At 38.8% G+C, this 15,311-nt stretch overlaps 2 protein-coding genes across 3 annotated transcripts in view; one reads left to right on the top strand and one right to left on the bottom strand.

Annotated features, from left to right (window-relative positions):
• Positions 1 to 10,466, top strand: part of TARBP1 (TAR (HIV-1) RNA binding protein 1) — a 36,659-nt gene extending 26,193 nt beyond the window's left edge. For both annotated transcript variants that reach the window (XM_027898299.1, XM_027898298.1), the window contains 10 exons: positions 308 to 418; positions 933 to 1,082; positions 3,228 to 3,314; positions 3,878 to 4,074; positions 4,588 to 4,669; positions 5,986 to 6,157; positions 6,345 to 6,536; positions 7,502 to 7,626; positions 8,699 to 8,835; positions 10,087 to 10,466. In XM_027898299.1, the coding sequence (XP_027754100.1) occupies positions 308 to 418; positions 933 to 1,082; positions 3,228 to 3,314; positions 3,878 to 4,074; positions 4,588 to 4,669; positions 5,986 to 6,157; positions 6,345 to 6,536; positions 7,502 to 7,626; positions 8,699 to 8,835; positions 10,087 to 10,252 (1,419 nt within the window). In that variant the 3' untranslated portion in view covers positions 10,253 to 10,466. The remainder of the gene's footprint in view (positions 1 to 307; positions 419 to 932; positions 1,083 to 3,227; positions 3,315 to 3,877; positions 4,075 to 4,587; positions 4,670 to 5,985; positions 6,158 to 6,344; positions 6,537 to 7,501; positions 7,627 to 8,698; positions 8,836 to 10,086) is intronic.
• A 659-nt stretch (positions 10,467 to 11,125) lies between these two features.
• Positions 11,126 to 12,924, bottom strand: LOC114064881 (cytochrome c oxidase assembly factor 6 homolog). Its single transcript, XM_027898300.1, has 3 exons — positions 12,892 to 12,924; positions 12,575 to 12,731; positions 11,126 to 11,516 (listed from the first exon to the last, which is right to left on the bottom strand). Exons 2-3 carry the CDS (start codon positions 12,716 to 12,718, stop codon positions 11,421 to 11,423), a joined length of 240 nt encoding a protein of 79 aa, XP_027754101.1. The 5' UTR covers positions 12,719 to 12,731; positions 12,892 to 12,924; the 3' UTR covers positions 11,126 to 11,420.
• Positions 12,925 to 15,311: the final 2,387 nt, after the last annotated feature.

Here is a 15,311-nt window from a genome sequence, read left to right as displayed (position 1 = left end):
GTATTTTAATTATACTTATATTTTAACTTTCTGATGTTTCAAGAGCTTTAAAACTAACATTTTCTGTGCTCTTAAATGAAATTACTACTTGGCATTGGGTATGTTTTTCAGCTTTCTGAACTTCTTAGAATTTTCTGAAAGCTTCAGAATTTTTCTTAATAACTTGAATTAATATATTTTCCTAACTTTGTTTAATGCTGATACTAGCTGTGCAGTAGATGCTGCTGACTTAGTGCAGCAGAATGTATTTCCATGCATTCAATTTTAAAGGAAGAATAGGTAATACACCTTTTTAATTTGCTTTTAGGATGAAGTGGTATCCAGATCTAGAACACGCTATTATGCAAACTCCTTACAGCATAGAATTAAAAACCGCATATGGCAGACGCTCTTAGTTCTTCTTCCAAAGCTTAACCAGGTATTGCTCTTCACTATGAATTATTAAATAAATAAATAAATAAATACTTACTTTCAATACTTTGGTGTCATGCAAACTGTGTATGGTAAATTACAGCAGGGTATAAAAGGCATGTAATCTCTGCGGCTGCTGTAGAAGTTTTGTGTAGTTCTGTTCTTTCAGTCTAAAGTCATGGATTTCTGATATATTTCTAGAGGACACTGAAAACTGATTCTTGGATTTGTGAATTTTAGGAGGCTAGATTGTTCCTGTGATTGATAGCTTTTCATTTAGTAAAAATGTTACTACTTTATGAACAGTCAAGAAATTGAGAAATTATACTTTTGTCAAATGCTGGTTCATAAGAAAATGTTTGAGAAGTATAGTAAAGAAATTAGATTCTAAAATGTTTTTATTTGTATATTAAAAGTATGTCTAATATTATTTTATAGCTGAGAATGTGTTCTTTTATTTACAAGTTTTTTATTAATGGAAATGAACAATATACTAAGTGATTATCTGATTTTTTTCTCAGAATTTTTTGTGTGGAACCCTTGACAAAGTTTTTCAGGCTGGATTCAGTAATAATCAGGCATCTGTGAAATACTTGATAGAATGGATTGTTATCTTGAGTCTACATAAATACCCCCAATTCCTGAATAAATTCTGGGATTGCTTTTGCTATGTAAGTAAGAACTTTGGCATTCACTTGAAGAGTAATTTGAACAAAGATGGTATAGTTTGTCTTCCCACACCTTATTTTCTGTGCAATCTAATCTTGCTTTAGAAGCAGTGGGTCGTTGAGCAGATCAGTTCAGCCTGGAAGTGATCTGAGCTATAATCTGAGACATTTAGAAATTTGTGATATATAAGTGGCTGAAAAAAATGTGAATTCTACCAGTTGAGAGATTTCCTGTTGCAATGTGCTATTCTAGGCAGAGTAGAGCTGCCATAGTGAGTCAGAGTTGTTGATACAAGAGCCGTCAGGAACACATGGATGCCCTAGATTCTGAGTCTGGGGAGGTACTGCAGAGTCACTTGTGGTTTCCGCACCCAGCTTTTGTCTTCTGCATCCTCTTTGTTAGCAGGAGTGTGACTTGCATAGAACATGTTCAATTTGCAGCTTTTCATATGGACTTCTCTCACAGTGGAATTTGTAATGTGGTTCCAACACTGGAGGAAGGGTTTGAATGATGGTACCTAAAAAGCTGTAAAAGGGTTGACTGAGGAGAACTGACCTACTAACAGTTCATTTTTGTGTCTTGGATTCATCTCTAAGTAATTACCTGTAAGAACTGACCTGCAGAAATAGTAATTGTCTGTATTGTTATCCTTGAATTTGTTAGCACTGTATATTTGGGCTAAGAAGAAAATGTATATCCTTGTATCTCGTCCAGTATGTGGGAAGACATTGTGGGGGTGCCTCTGCTGAAGCATTAACTCATAAGAGTTGCTACTGTAGTTTTTCTGAAAACCAGACATCATCATGGCTAGGCTTTGCAAACAAAGATTTGAGAAGGGGCTCTACTCACGCTTGCTACAAGTGCGCTGATGGCTAAAAAGGCCAATGCGAGATAGACAAGTCCGGTTGCAGAAGGTACAGCAGAAAGACTCCCCAGGTGATATAGATGACACGTGATTCTTTCTGCGTTGTCTTTTCTCCTCGAGAGTGATCCTGCGTGTGTTCCCAAAAGCGTTATAGATGGTGTGTCTCCAGGCCTCCCGATTGGAGGCCAGGGTAGACCAATGGTGGTGATCAATATGGCCAAGGCTGAGGGATTGTTTCAGGCAGTCCTTGTATCTCCTCTTCGGGGCTCCTCTTTTGTGGCAGCCAGTGGCAAGTTCACCATAGAGCACGATCTTAGGGAGGCGATGATCCTGCATCCTGGAGATGTGCCCTGCCCAACGCAGCTGAGTTCTCAGCAGCATGGCCTCAATGCTCGTGACTGCTGCCTGTTCAAGGACAATAGGACAAGAATTAAAATCACATTAAAAATATTGGAAAACTGTATGTATGTGTGTGTGTATATGTATGTGTATATATGTGTGTGTGTTTGTGTACATTTTCTGCCCAAAACCAGACAGGTTTTTAATAGTGTTCCCTTTTTTTAATACAGGTTTTTAATAAGCAAAGTTGTCTCAGTATTAAGAGATGTGGGCTGTTAGAATTTATACTTTTTTTAAAGTGCATAAAGATGCCTTATCATTCTATCTAAACTGATGCAAAGTGCTGCAAGGGATGTCACTTCTTCCTATTTCCAAGAGCTCGGGCAGTTGGAATTACTGTCATTTTGGTAGATGATAGTCTGTTGGATCAAAGTGATCTCATGCTGATAACAAGTGTACTAAGTCACAGTGGGCCCATTCAAACAATCAGAGCAAGCAGAAAACATGTAGATTTATGAAAAGGGAATACAGATTGTATTTTCAGAGGCTGTCCTTGTGTTGGGGAATACATTTAGTGCGGGTAGCTCGGTGTGCCGTTGCAGTGCAGGTTGAGCTCTGGGTAGCAGGAGCCCCAGGCAAGAGTCTGTGAACTGGTGATGACCCTTTGCATTCCTGGGGGAATACAGTGAACTTGAGTTGAATTTTAGCTCCTTTATACCACTGTGTACTTCATTCTGATTGATTTGTTAATAAAAAAACAAATAACGTGTTATGAAAAATTAAATCTTAATAATATCCACTTTGTATTTTAGTAAATTTCGCTGTGGGAACACGCAGGATTTTTTAATTATTTTAATTATTGCATGCATGGAACATGCTGTGAAAACTTTTAAGGTCTAAAAACATCATATATATGCATATTTCTTGTTACATTTTGCTTTAGGATGAAGAAAAGCTTAAAACAAGCATCTGCACATTTTTATCAGTGTTATCTCACTTTGACATCATTCTTCAAAATACCTCAGAGAAGGTAAATTTGACTGAAAGTGTTCATTGTTTATTCACTTGCAGAGTATACAGGGTTCTGAAATAAACATTTTTTCAGTTTATTTTTATGACCTTTTTAATACCTACTTCATATTAAGATATCCTTTGATAATGAAAACACTCATTCTTCCTGTTACCTCTCTTAAATATTGTACTTATGAAAATTAGCTAAATGGCAGATGTTCTGGATATATAGGGCCTGATTACCTGTGAAATGTTTTAGAAAAGCTACTCCAGTTTGCACCTGGGTTTTCCTTTCTGCTCTTTTATTCAGAGGTAAATAGAGGTTTCCTTGTATGCAGAGTAATAATTTTCATGTAAATTAATACGTTTTTAAAAAACAAGCAGGGCTGTACGTCTGTGTCCTTGTGAGAAGAAAGGAAGGAAATTAAGATCATGTTTTGAAGCCTGTAATTGCACATATATGAACTGTTACTGAAAGGCAGGTTTTTCGAGGAAGCATTTCATTGGCCAGTCATAACTTTTCTGCTTCTGAACAGTATGTTAAGACTTAAAATACATAGGAGAAATTTCTTTTTTTCTTAGAGGCCAGCTTTGAAGAAAGCTCTCGTAGTTGTTCTACAGTGGTGTTTCAACCATAATTTCAGTGTTCGACTTTATGCATTAGTTGCCCTTAAAAAAATCTGGGGTATGTGCAGAATGCTGCGTGTAGAAGAATTTGAAGCTCTGACACCAGTTATTGAATCTAGCCTTCAGCAAGTGGAAAACATGCATGGCACAGGGTTAGTAACATTCTTCTGACTTACAGCTTAACTTTCTTTTTCTGAACCATTTGCAGCAAGTTAAATTTTCTAAAGTGGCACTTTTTTAATTTCTATGGGGTTTTATGTGTTCTTTTAACTCTGTTTAAAAAGAAGTTGGCATGGGAAGACATGGGACAGAAAAAAGCAGAGAGAGGAGTCTGCTTTTTATTTGTTGACAACTAAAAGCTGACACTGAACCATAGGCAGTTTCCTTAAGAGACCTAGATGGGATACTTCTTTTTGCCAAACTTGCTTCTTTTGATAATTGAGTTTGGAGATGTGTTATGGACCTTTCTCGAAACATAAATAAAACCTATTTCCTGAGTGCTGCTGTTTTATTTTAATAGGTCCTTACTTAATTATTTTCTTTCCCATACAATATAGTAAATAAACCAGGTTGTCTTATTCCCATCTGACAATTTGAAACAAACAAACAAAAAATCTGCTATGTTGCCTTTTTTGTGTATCTTACACCACTTTCTGCAATTGCAGGAATGCTAGAAGGAACTGGCAGCGAATTCAGGATCACTTCTTCTTTGCAACATTTCATCCACTTGAGGATTACAGTCTAGAGGCAAGTCTGAGACCACACTATTTGTGTTTTACAACTGTATTTTTATTTTTCTTAGTATTTTCTAATGTGGGATGAAATGATCAACTGTTACTCATTTAAAACTCTGAAAAATTACTTTGCCTAAATTGTGATGGATTTTTAGACTAAGACTGCAGCTTAATTTTCTTTTTACTGTTGCAATAAAAACCTAGGTCAGCTAAGAGGTATGTGTGATGAATGTGCCCATCTGTGGAGGTTAATAGGGTTTTTGTGACTGGATAAGGTAATTCTAGTAACTGAAGAGCATCTACTTAAGAGCATGTAGTTTGTTAGGATTTTTGAGACATCTGTTCTTAGAAGTAACTTGAGGTTGCCTAACTAAACTGTTGCTTGGTGTGAACAGGATACATATATATATAACTTCTAGAGCATCTTTTTCAGCTATTCTTTTTTTTTGTAACTTAAGTAAATGACAGCTGAATGAACACTGGGGAAGAAAGGCAAAAATAAGGGTGCAGATAAATGAGATAGAAGAAGTAAGCTGAAAATACAAGATGAACATGAATATGATCAGGGGTATATGTTCTGGCACAAGCAGTGCCATCTTTGAGAGAAGGAGTTTTTCCTTTTTTTAACTGATGTTCTGTGGAATATTTTTGTGAACACAAATGCTAGATAGTGGAAAGTGAAAATCCTGAACAAGAGGGGAAAAAAACCAAAGTAAGGCTAATATTTGTGAAATGTTTAAATGTATTCAGGGTGCCTCTTCATCTTGAAGGGTGCATTGGGATAAACAAAGAGTCTGGGTTTTAAAGTCTGTCTTATTCAGTCTTTCCCTCAGGGTTTGTGTTTGTTTCTCCTTGATAAATTGTGGTTAGCTGTATTGGTAGTTCTGAGTTGGATTTTACCTCTAGATTGTAATGCTTTTGACTTTATTCCATTTGACATTAAATCAATCCGTGTTCTTTACCAGAAATTTGGAAAGTATTTGAAAACTCCTTAGTGTTACACATACAAGGTTTCCCAAGACCTTTGTGCTGAGAAGCAGAGTGTTAGTTCTTTGGTATTCTAGAATTTTCAGAACAGTAATCAATCTAGATCCTTAAAAAAGCTCTAGTTAGGGAGAATGAGATGAGATTTATGAAAGTTTGGCGTAGCACTATATGTAAAGTTATGAATATTGAGAGATATTCAAGTGGAATCAAGTACCAAGAAAAACAAGTATTAAAAGCATAGAAGGCTAGATAAAAGACATGTGCAATAAAACTACCAGAGTTAATTATCTGGTTTTGCTTGCTTTAGTGGTGCTCTGCTAATAATACTGTGTTCCACTGCAGACGATATTTTACACTCTTCCCCGCCTTGCGGAACTTGCTGAAGATGAATGGATCCCACTCTCTAAATTTGACAGATTCACTGACATTCCCTTGCCACCAGCATTTCAGTGGTATCATTCTCGAACGGAACTTCGTGATCTGAAACCAAGTGACTGGTCTCAGCAAGACATGGGTAAAATATAGCTAATCTATATTAAGTATTTGTATGTAACAGTATTTACATCTGTAATCAATCTGATCTCTGTTTATGAGAGTCCTCTACTTTCTGCAGTATTACCATTTAGATTATCTTCTTTACCAAAGCACCAGTTTCAATTCTTCTTGCATATCCACATAAATAAAACAACTTGTTTTTATAGGTTCACATTCAGCTGAAACAGATAGCCAGACAGAATGGACTGATGTTCAGAAAAAAATTATACCCTGGAAAAACAGTACTCCTAGTTTAGACTTGGAAATGGCATTTCAGGATCGTGCTGCTAAACTCGGTAAATCAAACAGCAGATTGATCGTGGTGGCTTCACTTATTGATAAACCTACCAACTTAGGAGGTAAGGTTGATTTCAAATTTTTAAACTTTTATTTTACACCTTAAAGCCCACTTAGATAATAGAAGTTAATTTTATTTTATGTTGTTAATTAGAAAATTTTGTAAGTACTGCCCAGAAAAATAGATCATTATCCTGAAAAAAAATGTTAATAAATCATTATCCTGAAAAAAGAAATACCGCCTTCTTCAGAGTAGGGGTCTCTCATAGTCACATTTTAAGGCAAAAAAAGAAGTATCTACACATAGCATGCATTAATTAAATGGAACTTTGCTGTAAATCATGCTCAGTTTCTTTCTGAATTTATATTCTTCGTTACAGTTGAATTTTTCAACTGTGTATGTGGTGAAAAGAAATGCATTTTTCTTCTTAACGAGTAAAACAAATCTTGTAGACCTACTAGATTCTCATGACTGTTGGTCATTAAAGTCCCCTTTCCTGATTAAGAACGCCTTCACTATGTCATATCAGCTGTGATATAATAAATCCTGCAACTACTTTACTGTCATTGTGTTTGATGTTGTTAGTTGAAATAGCTGCAGTGAGGCTGTTCATGAAAAGTCAGCCCACAAGCTGGTGCTGTCTGCATTCTAATGCTGTCATGTGTCATCCTCTCAAGCCTTTCATATAACAAATACCGAATTTAAAACTTAAGCTTGTGTGTATATGTGTCAAACCGTCCATTCTTGCTAAGGCTTGGACACTAGCCCCTTACTTTGTGTAATTAATATTGTAAAAGCACGTTGTCAGACATAGTGGTTTTCTAATTTTTATCTTTCTGCTAAGTTACAAAACATTTTTTTTTGCTGCTTTTTTATATGGAACAAGGCGTGGCTTGGAACAGACCTGAAACATATAAAAATAGATGACATTGCACTTTTGCATTCTTTGTCATTTTCACTTACTAATACATTCTGGCTTGGTGTTTACTTTCTACACAAAAATTACTTTATGTCTTGTTTTTGTAGGTTTATGTCGTACAAGTGAAATATTTGGGGCATCTGCATTAGTTGTCGGCAGTCTTCATTACATACAGGATAAGCAGTTCCAGCATCTTAGTGTTTCTGCAGAGCAGTGGCTCCCCCTGGTTGAGGTGAATGGAAACATTTTAATCGTTGAAAAGTGTACTGAGCATCTTCGCTTGTCAGATGCATAGTGCAGAGTCTAACATTTTATCTTGCAAAAATGAACTTTTTATTTAACGGAAGCACCCATTGTTATCTCTGACACTTAATCTTGAGCGTTTTGGTATAAGCTGTGGGTCAACCTCATAAAAAAAAAGAATTTAAAAAATACTTTCAATTTCTTATTGCTGTGGAAAACTGATTATGTGAGCTGTCATTGTTACATCCTATTCTGTTTTACAGTGGTGTCTTGGAATTTAATGTTTATTTATAAAAGTTGAACAATACTTCATTTGTTTTGCTTTGTCCATTGCTTCTGGTAACCTCACAGTGATTGTCTGAGTTTGCCTGAAGTTAACTTGTGCCAACTTTTAGAACTATTATCTAGTTATCAGTTTTTCCAGGTCAGCTCTAAGTCATCTGAAACACTCAGTGAAAATTTTTGATTTTTTTTTTCCTCCATGGTGCTTATTTTCAGAACAAGATAGCCCTAGTGTGTTTTGCCTAAAACAGAGTGCTGATGGACACAGGTTATCGTGCTGATATCTGTACAGAAGTGTACTGATGGTGCAGCTGCTGTTGCATGAAGAAATTGGCATTTTCATACAAATAAGCAATTTAGAGAGTAGGATATAGATAACTAAGAAATTTTTCACTTCCCAAGTTGCAGTTCAGGCATATAAGGCAACTCAGTGCTGGCTGTTCTGTTGTGTTGAGAAGGAATTTCAGGTTAAATAACAATTGTGCGCCTTGTCCCTATGCAAGAGTTATTCTTTTACATTCAGATACAAGGTTTGTAGCTGTCAGAAGCCTAGAAAAGCCTTTCTTCATTGTATTGGTGGGGTACATTTTTGTGGCATTACTGACCTTTTATGTTATTGCTGAAGAGCTTATAATATGTTGTGTATATGGATGGAGTCTTCGGGGATAAAAGTCAATCTTAAAAACTGTCCAAGTAAATTATTTTTCACAATAACTTCAGAAGTTTACAGAAGGCAGTATTTAAATATTTTTGTATTTCTCTCTACTTTTAATGGATAGGTGAAACCGTGTCAGCTTGTTGATTATTTACAGCAGAAGAAAACAGAGGGCTACACTATTATTGGTGTGGAGCAGACAGCTAAAAGTTATGATCTTACAGAATATTGCTTCCCAGAGAAGTCACTATTATTGCTGGGGTAAGAACACGTTTTTTTTTTAAATCTACCTCTTGCAGTCCATCCCTTCCTCTAGTCAAGAGTTTGGTCATGTGAAAATCAAGTGACAGTGGTAAAGGTGATTTTAGAATGGGAAGTGATTATGAAAAGAGTAGAGCTTGGCTTTATGTGCTAAGGAGTAGGAGGTATTGATACCTACTCCTGAACTATCCTTCTCCTCACACCTAATAACCTGTTCATACATTGTAACTCCTTTTTATTATGGGTGAACGTAGCAACAGCATGGATTGTATTTTTCCAGGTGTGCCAGAGATATCGTTTGTTCAGTTTAGTTATACGGGGCCCTGTATGTGTAGGCTGTGGTGAGCTCAGCAAGGAGTTAAGCCTGTTTGCTCTGCTTAATGTGGTGAGGAGGGCTGGAGCAGAGAGTGTGCATAGCTGGGAGATGCTTTAAAACTCATGGATTGAGCACCAGATAAAGTTTTTGCAGTACAAGCAGAGGATGGGACAAGCAGCAAACTGTTTCTCTAAGCAGACAAATGTCAGATGTGATATAAAGGGGAGGCTACTTAAAGAAATCCACAGTAAAGCAGCTACAAGTCAGAAAGCTACTGGCATTGCAGGGCTACTGAATGAGACCAGGGGGAAGGGCCTGCCTATCCTTTTAGGACAAAGTGAGCAGAAATACCTTTTCTCCAACTTTTTTATGTGTAGCTTGTCTTTAAAAAGTGGTTCTCATAGTCACTTTGTTCTCTTTTAATTAACAACATAGTTTTAATTACTGGTAACCTCTGGTATCTTCTGGCGTGCTCAGTTCTGAAAAGGTAAAACTTCCAGTTCAAGGCTTCAAATGAGTTCTGACATTCCTTCGTGCCAAACGTAAAGTGAGCAGCTGACCTTCCTTGCTGTGCCAGCAGCTTCATGCCCTGGTCATTTCATCTATAGCTGGTCATTTTGCTGTATATGGAGTTTAAAAATAAGAGCAGAGAATCTTTATGTTGGGTGTTCAGCTATTGCTGGACCAGTGAACTGAAAACTGAGTGCACCACCAGTTTTCCTACATCAAAGCTTAGTCAGGCCTCCCCATGTTTTCTTCGCATTCGTAACATATTACTGTTTCTAAAAAAATCCTTTGTTGTCATCAGTTACACTTGTAGGCAGATGCACCGTATTTGTCAAAGGGCATTTGGATGCTGCTGTGACATTTGTATTTTCTGCATTTTGGAACACTTGTCCTTTCTCAGATAAAAGTTACTGTTTCTTCTTTACTAGAAATGAACATGAAGGAATCCCAGCAAACCTGATTCACCATCTGGATGTCTGTGTGGAAATTCCTCAGCAGGGTATTATTCGATCACTCAATGTTCACGTAAGTGGAGCTCTGCTGATCTGGGAGTACACAAGGCAACAAGTGATCAAGCAAAAACAACAAAAATAACTGCCAAGAATCTCGTGCCTTATAGTACAGCTGGGTGGCTTCCCATGGTGCTACGACATGAAATTCAGAATAGATGAGATACAAACTCAGGGTGAATGAGGATTCTTAACTTTTGCATGTTTTGTTCTCTGTAGTTTTCAGGGTGACTTTTAAATGCCTTAATACTTTACCTCCTTAAATTGTTGCATTGGAAATAAATACTATTTATATTGCATGTGGGGGGTGTGTGTGTGTTATTTCTACAGTTAGAACATCAGCACAGTACTGTGAACAATCCCACACTCAAAACCACAGGATTTTTACTGCAGTTACTTCAGTTGTTGTGACTATGCTTTAAATGGAAGTGGTGCCTTTAGCCAAAGTATTTAATGATTCCAGCATCTAGATCTACTAGATTATGTAATTTTTGGAAGGTAACTTCACTTACATAATTACATTAAATGGTGCCCTTTGTTTAAATGCCTTCCACAGTCAAGTTTATTAATCCTGCTGTAAACTCTCTGTATCTTTAAATGTAGCTGCATCAGTAAGGTAATTAAATTATACAAAAGACCATAATATGAGAATCATGATAAATAAACCGACATACTTCTAGCAGAGATACTGATTGAAAACTTACAACTAATGTAAAAATCCCTACTGCTTACAAAAAGTAAGCATCCTCAAAATAGGTAGATTATGTATCATATACACAGGATGCATTAGGTCTTCTAATGGCCACTTATATAAACCAATGTCTGACTTAAAATGTATTTTAAAATACTTTGAAATATTTGGTAAATGACAAATACAAACTGCGTTATACCACCACCTCCTCTTGACAAGAAGTGAAAGTTGGAATGGACTTATCTTTTTACGGAAAACTCAGCTCACTTACTGAAAAAGAATTTTATTTTCTCTTTAGAATATATACATTGCAGTATTAAACAATTATTTATTCGTGTGAAAGAATTTTAGTAATTATACATTCAAACCCTTAGATTTGTGAACAACCCTGCACCATAAGCTGTACACAACCATCTTTCAGCAGACATCTGAGACCTGGCAACAAGAACAGCAGTCTGCATTTCAGGGAGACAGTCAGGTTACCAGTTCTTGCACTCAGGCAGCTCCTGTTGCTTTCTCTTGCTGCTTCTTTCTGTAGTTATTTATTATGAGAGCAGAGTACCTAAGACTTCCCAGCAGCTTCTGGAGGAACATACCCTTCTGTTTCAAGCTTTTTTTTGTATTTTAAGAAGTCTCTTCTTTTGTCAAAATGTTTAACCTGTTTAAAATAGAAAAGATGTTCATCAGAAGAAACTAGCAGAGGAAAGGGTTTTATATATCACAAGACTATGGAATTATCAGTGAACTTGATGATTTTACCACACTATTTAGGAGATTCTTCCTCTGTTGAAATTAAAGACTTAAGAATGGTGTGTTTGGTTTGTTTTGTGGGGGCTTTTTTCCCTTTTGGAAGTTCACCATCCTCTTTATGATCAGCCTCTTGCTTTGCTCTTTTCACTGCTATCACCAAAGATTATTTGTGATGCAAAGATAAATCCAGCAGCTTTTCTGTGGCAGTGCAGACCACGTAACCTCTGAATTCATTGCCTAGAGCTACTACTGTGCATGGTGCAAAGCACTGCTGATGAGACCACAATCACTAGAGATGACGTACAGCAGAACTGCAGTGTTTGAAGTACAAGCCAGTGCAGCAACTGTGAAGGTACTTGGATTTTTTAACTGACTTCAGTCTACTAGCTGCAACAGGAACTGTTCAGCCCCTCAGACACTACTGTTACTAAAGGGCCAGGCCTATTAAAAAATGGTTATAACTCGAGCTAAGTAAACTAAAAAGCACAACATGAGTGAGTTACATGTAGGCAGGTGGCTGACTGTGACATCACGCTGCATGAAAAAGGGTATTTCTATGCACAAGAAGGTATCGGATGCCAGTCTTAAGATGCCACACAACTCCAGGCCCTGCACATCAGCTCCCTTCCGGAGCAGCCTCTCTTCTTTAGTAACAATAGTTTACGGGCACTTTCAAAAGCTTTCAAGTATGTGTATTTATCGAAAGTTTGAGACCTTATTTTCCTTTCCCTTTGTACTATATACTTGCTTCTCACAGTTCCCGGGCCAGTCAGCGGTCCATTCGGGAGCTTTCATTTCCCAACAAGGCAAACCAAGTTAACCCCCGGCAAGGGGGCGGGCTTATCCATGGGAAAGCTCCTCGAGGCCGGAGCTGCCATCCTTAACAAGGCAGCTGTGCCTACGCGTCGCTGCTCTTACAGACGGGCGAGGACACGCTCAGCTCGTCCAGCCTCAGGCGGTGCTCACCCACTGCTGCGGGCAGCGCGACTCGAAGGCCCGGCGCAGCTTCTCGCACTTGGCGGCGTCATCCCCGTGGCTGTCCAGGCACTGCCAGAACTCGTCCCGGGCGCCCCAGCACGCCGTCCTCTCCTCCCTCGTCGGCGCCGCCATCCTCGCCGCCCACCTGGACACAACACAGGGCGGGTGTCCCGGCACGCCTCGCCGCTCCCATGGCGGGGCCCCGCCGCCGCCCCGCCCGCGGCCCCGAGGCAGCGGGGGAAGCGGTGCCGCCGCCCGAGGGAAAGACCCGCGGCCGCCCCGCACCCACTCACTCACCCACTCACCCACCCGCGAAGGTCACGCTCCGGAAGCGGTCCCGGCCCGGCGGGCGGGCCCCTTGTCCTGCTGTCCCGCCCTACTGGGCGGGGCGAAAACCAGTTTGCCGGCGTTTGCCTCGCCCTTCGCTCTGCAGTGGCTGTCTTGTCCCGGGCCTGGCAGGGCGGCTGTGGTGTTCGGAAATGTCACTTTCATGGAGCGCTTTTCTGTGCTTAATTTCGTTCCGGTATTATCCTGTGTTCTCTAGCACACAATAAACAACTATTTTTTTTCTCTAATGAATTCTGTGCAGTGCCTTAGTGGATAATTTGTTCAAAGACATGAAGTGTCCCTTCTTTCCTTCTGAGACATAAGAAAGCCGGTTGGATAATATCGTTGTGTAAAATGTTGGGGGCCAGGACCGGTTTACATTTGGTGCTTATAAAGCCCTAGAAGTTGGAACTCAAGTAAACAGTAATGCTGAGCAATGATGCGCAGTCTGAACTATTTCAGGTTTGTTAATTCGGTGAATTAGGAAAAAAAAAAAATCTGAGTGCACTTACAGCACTGTAAATTTGTTGGTTTAAATAGCAAAACAGTTAGGTAGTGACTGGATGGAAGGCTGATAATGGTAGCACGTACACATCATGTATTTTTGACCGTTTTCCTTACAGCATGATTCCCTCCTGAGAGGTGGTCTATTGATTTCATTCAGTAAGCTTCTTACACAAATTACTCTGGAAAGATTTCTTGGAATGGACTCAGTCGCTGAGTCAAGATGATAATAACAAAAACTAGTTTACCCCAGAGGAAGAAACATGTACCTGTAGTCAAGGTGGTAAAACAACAGCAGAAGCCTGGGGGCGGCCAGATGGGCACCTCGTGGGCTCAGCCCAGCAGCAGCCTCAGGCCCAAAGCCTACAGTGGTGTCATAGAGCATCTGGGAGCAAACTGTTTTGGTATTTCATCTGGGATTTGATGGCATTTCCCTGTGGCATCCCCTGTAAGCCAAAAAATTGGTAGTTTCCTTTTATGCATCAGCCACCTGGAAATGTTGGAGCAGTTTTGAAAGCCATGGTGTGTGTTCCTATAGTAATGCCCTGCAGTTTTGGGAAGGGTGATATTTTGGCAGCTGGGAAGAGCCTGACTCTGGGAGTTGCTGAGCCCCTGGCAGCTCCCAGACCCCCTGGCAGCTTTACAGGGAGTTTTTCCTGTCAGGTCCACGACCATCCGGCAGCTTTATCGGTAGTTTGCCGATAGCCGATGCTCCATCTGGTGTGTGAGGCAGCCCATTCGAGGAGTGGGTGTAGCTGTCGACCTTCCTTGAGCTGCGTTTCTTCCTCAGCATGTGATCATGGTACTGGCTGCTGGTGGAGGGCATCCTTTCCTGGTTCTCCTTGCAAGTGTCTCGCTCCTTGTGACATATAAAAGCTATTTTAAGAGAAGGCCAATGATTTTCACTTCTTCAGCAGAGCCCTCTGTAAAACAGCCAGATCTGAAGTGGATTTTGTTGTCAAAATTCCTAACCAACCATTTAGAAGAGATACTTTTTTGGAGAAATGTTAATGTTGCTGGTGCTGTACATTTTATGATATATAACACTGTTCATGCTCTCTTCCCTGCCTATTGGCTTAATCATGTCCTGTTTGCTACACTGTGGTAGGTAAGAGATGCAAGAGATGCAGTCATTTAATTTCTAGTAGAACAAGGCTTTTAAGGTGACTGGAAGTTACTGCACAAATAGAATTTTGGTTATGTTTTTATGTTGAAAAGAATTAACATTGAAGTAAATCTATATTACAGCTTACTTAAGAACTTAGGACCCTTTTGCACTCAGGATTTTGTGAAGCAATCTTTCACAAGCATGAATATTGAAAAGAAAATTAATATTAAGTCTCAAGACTGAATAGTGATAATGGAATACAATAATAGGAAATGTCAATTGTATTTTGGATTTCAAAATTTATGGTGCGTGTAAAGTTGTTTAGTTACTGCATTCACAAAACAAAGGGGATAATGTAATTATACATAATTAATCACAAAACCCAAATAGCACATCTGGGATATTTGTGATAAATAGTTTATTCTTTAGTGACCTGTGGCCCGAGAAGTACTCACTGGAGACAATTGTAAGTAACTCTGTGTAATGGATATTATGGAAATGTAGTGATCTGGTTTTAGAAAGTGCATGAATAGAAAAATACACAGATTTATCTAATACATTTTTAATGGCAATATTTCCATCTGGTTAAATAAAGCCATCATAAGGAGATAGGGGTGTTTTGTTGTTAGTTAGCCAGTTCTAAGTATTTATCTTTAGTCTTTTACTTTTGGTAAATGAGCCCAGGAAGTAATGAGTGGGATATTTATCATAACTAGGCAGAGGCTAATGTTCTAGAAAGAAGGGAGACTGAAAAAATTCCAGATTTGCTAGGTGTGTTAGTTGCCA

The sequence above is a fragment of the Empidonax traillii genome, unplaced genomic scaffold (assembly GCF_003031625.1).
Source record: "Empidonax traillii isolate 1590-97213 ecotype Southwest subspecies unplaced genomic scaffold, ASM303162v1 scaffold590:size398203, whole genome shotgun sequence".
Taxonomy (NCBI): Eukaryota; Metazoa; Chordata; class Aves; order Passeriformes; family Tyrannidae; genus Empidonax; species Empidonax traillii.
This window is presented reverse-complemented; position numbering and strand designations above follow the sequence as displayed.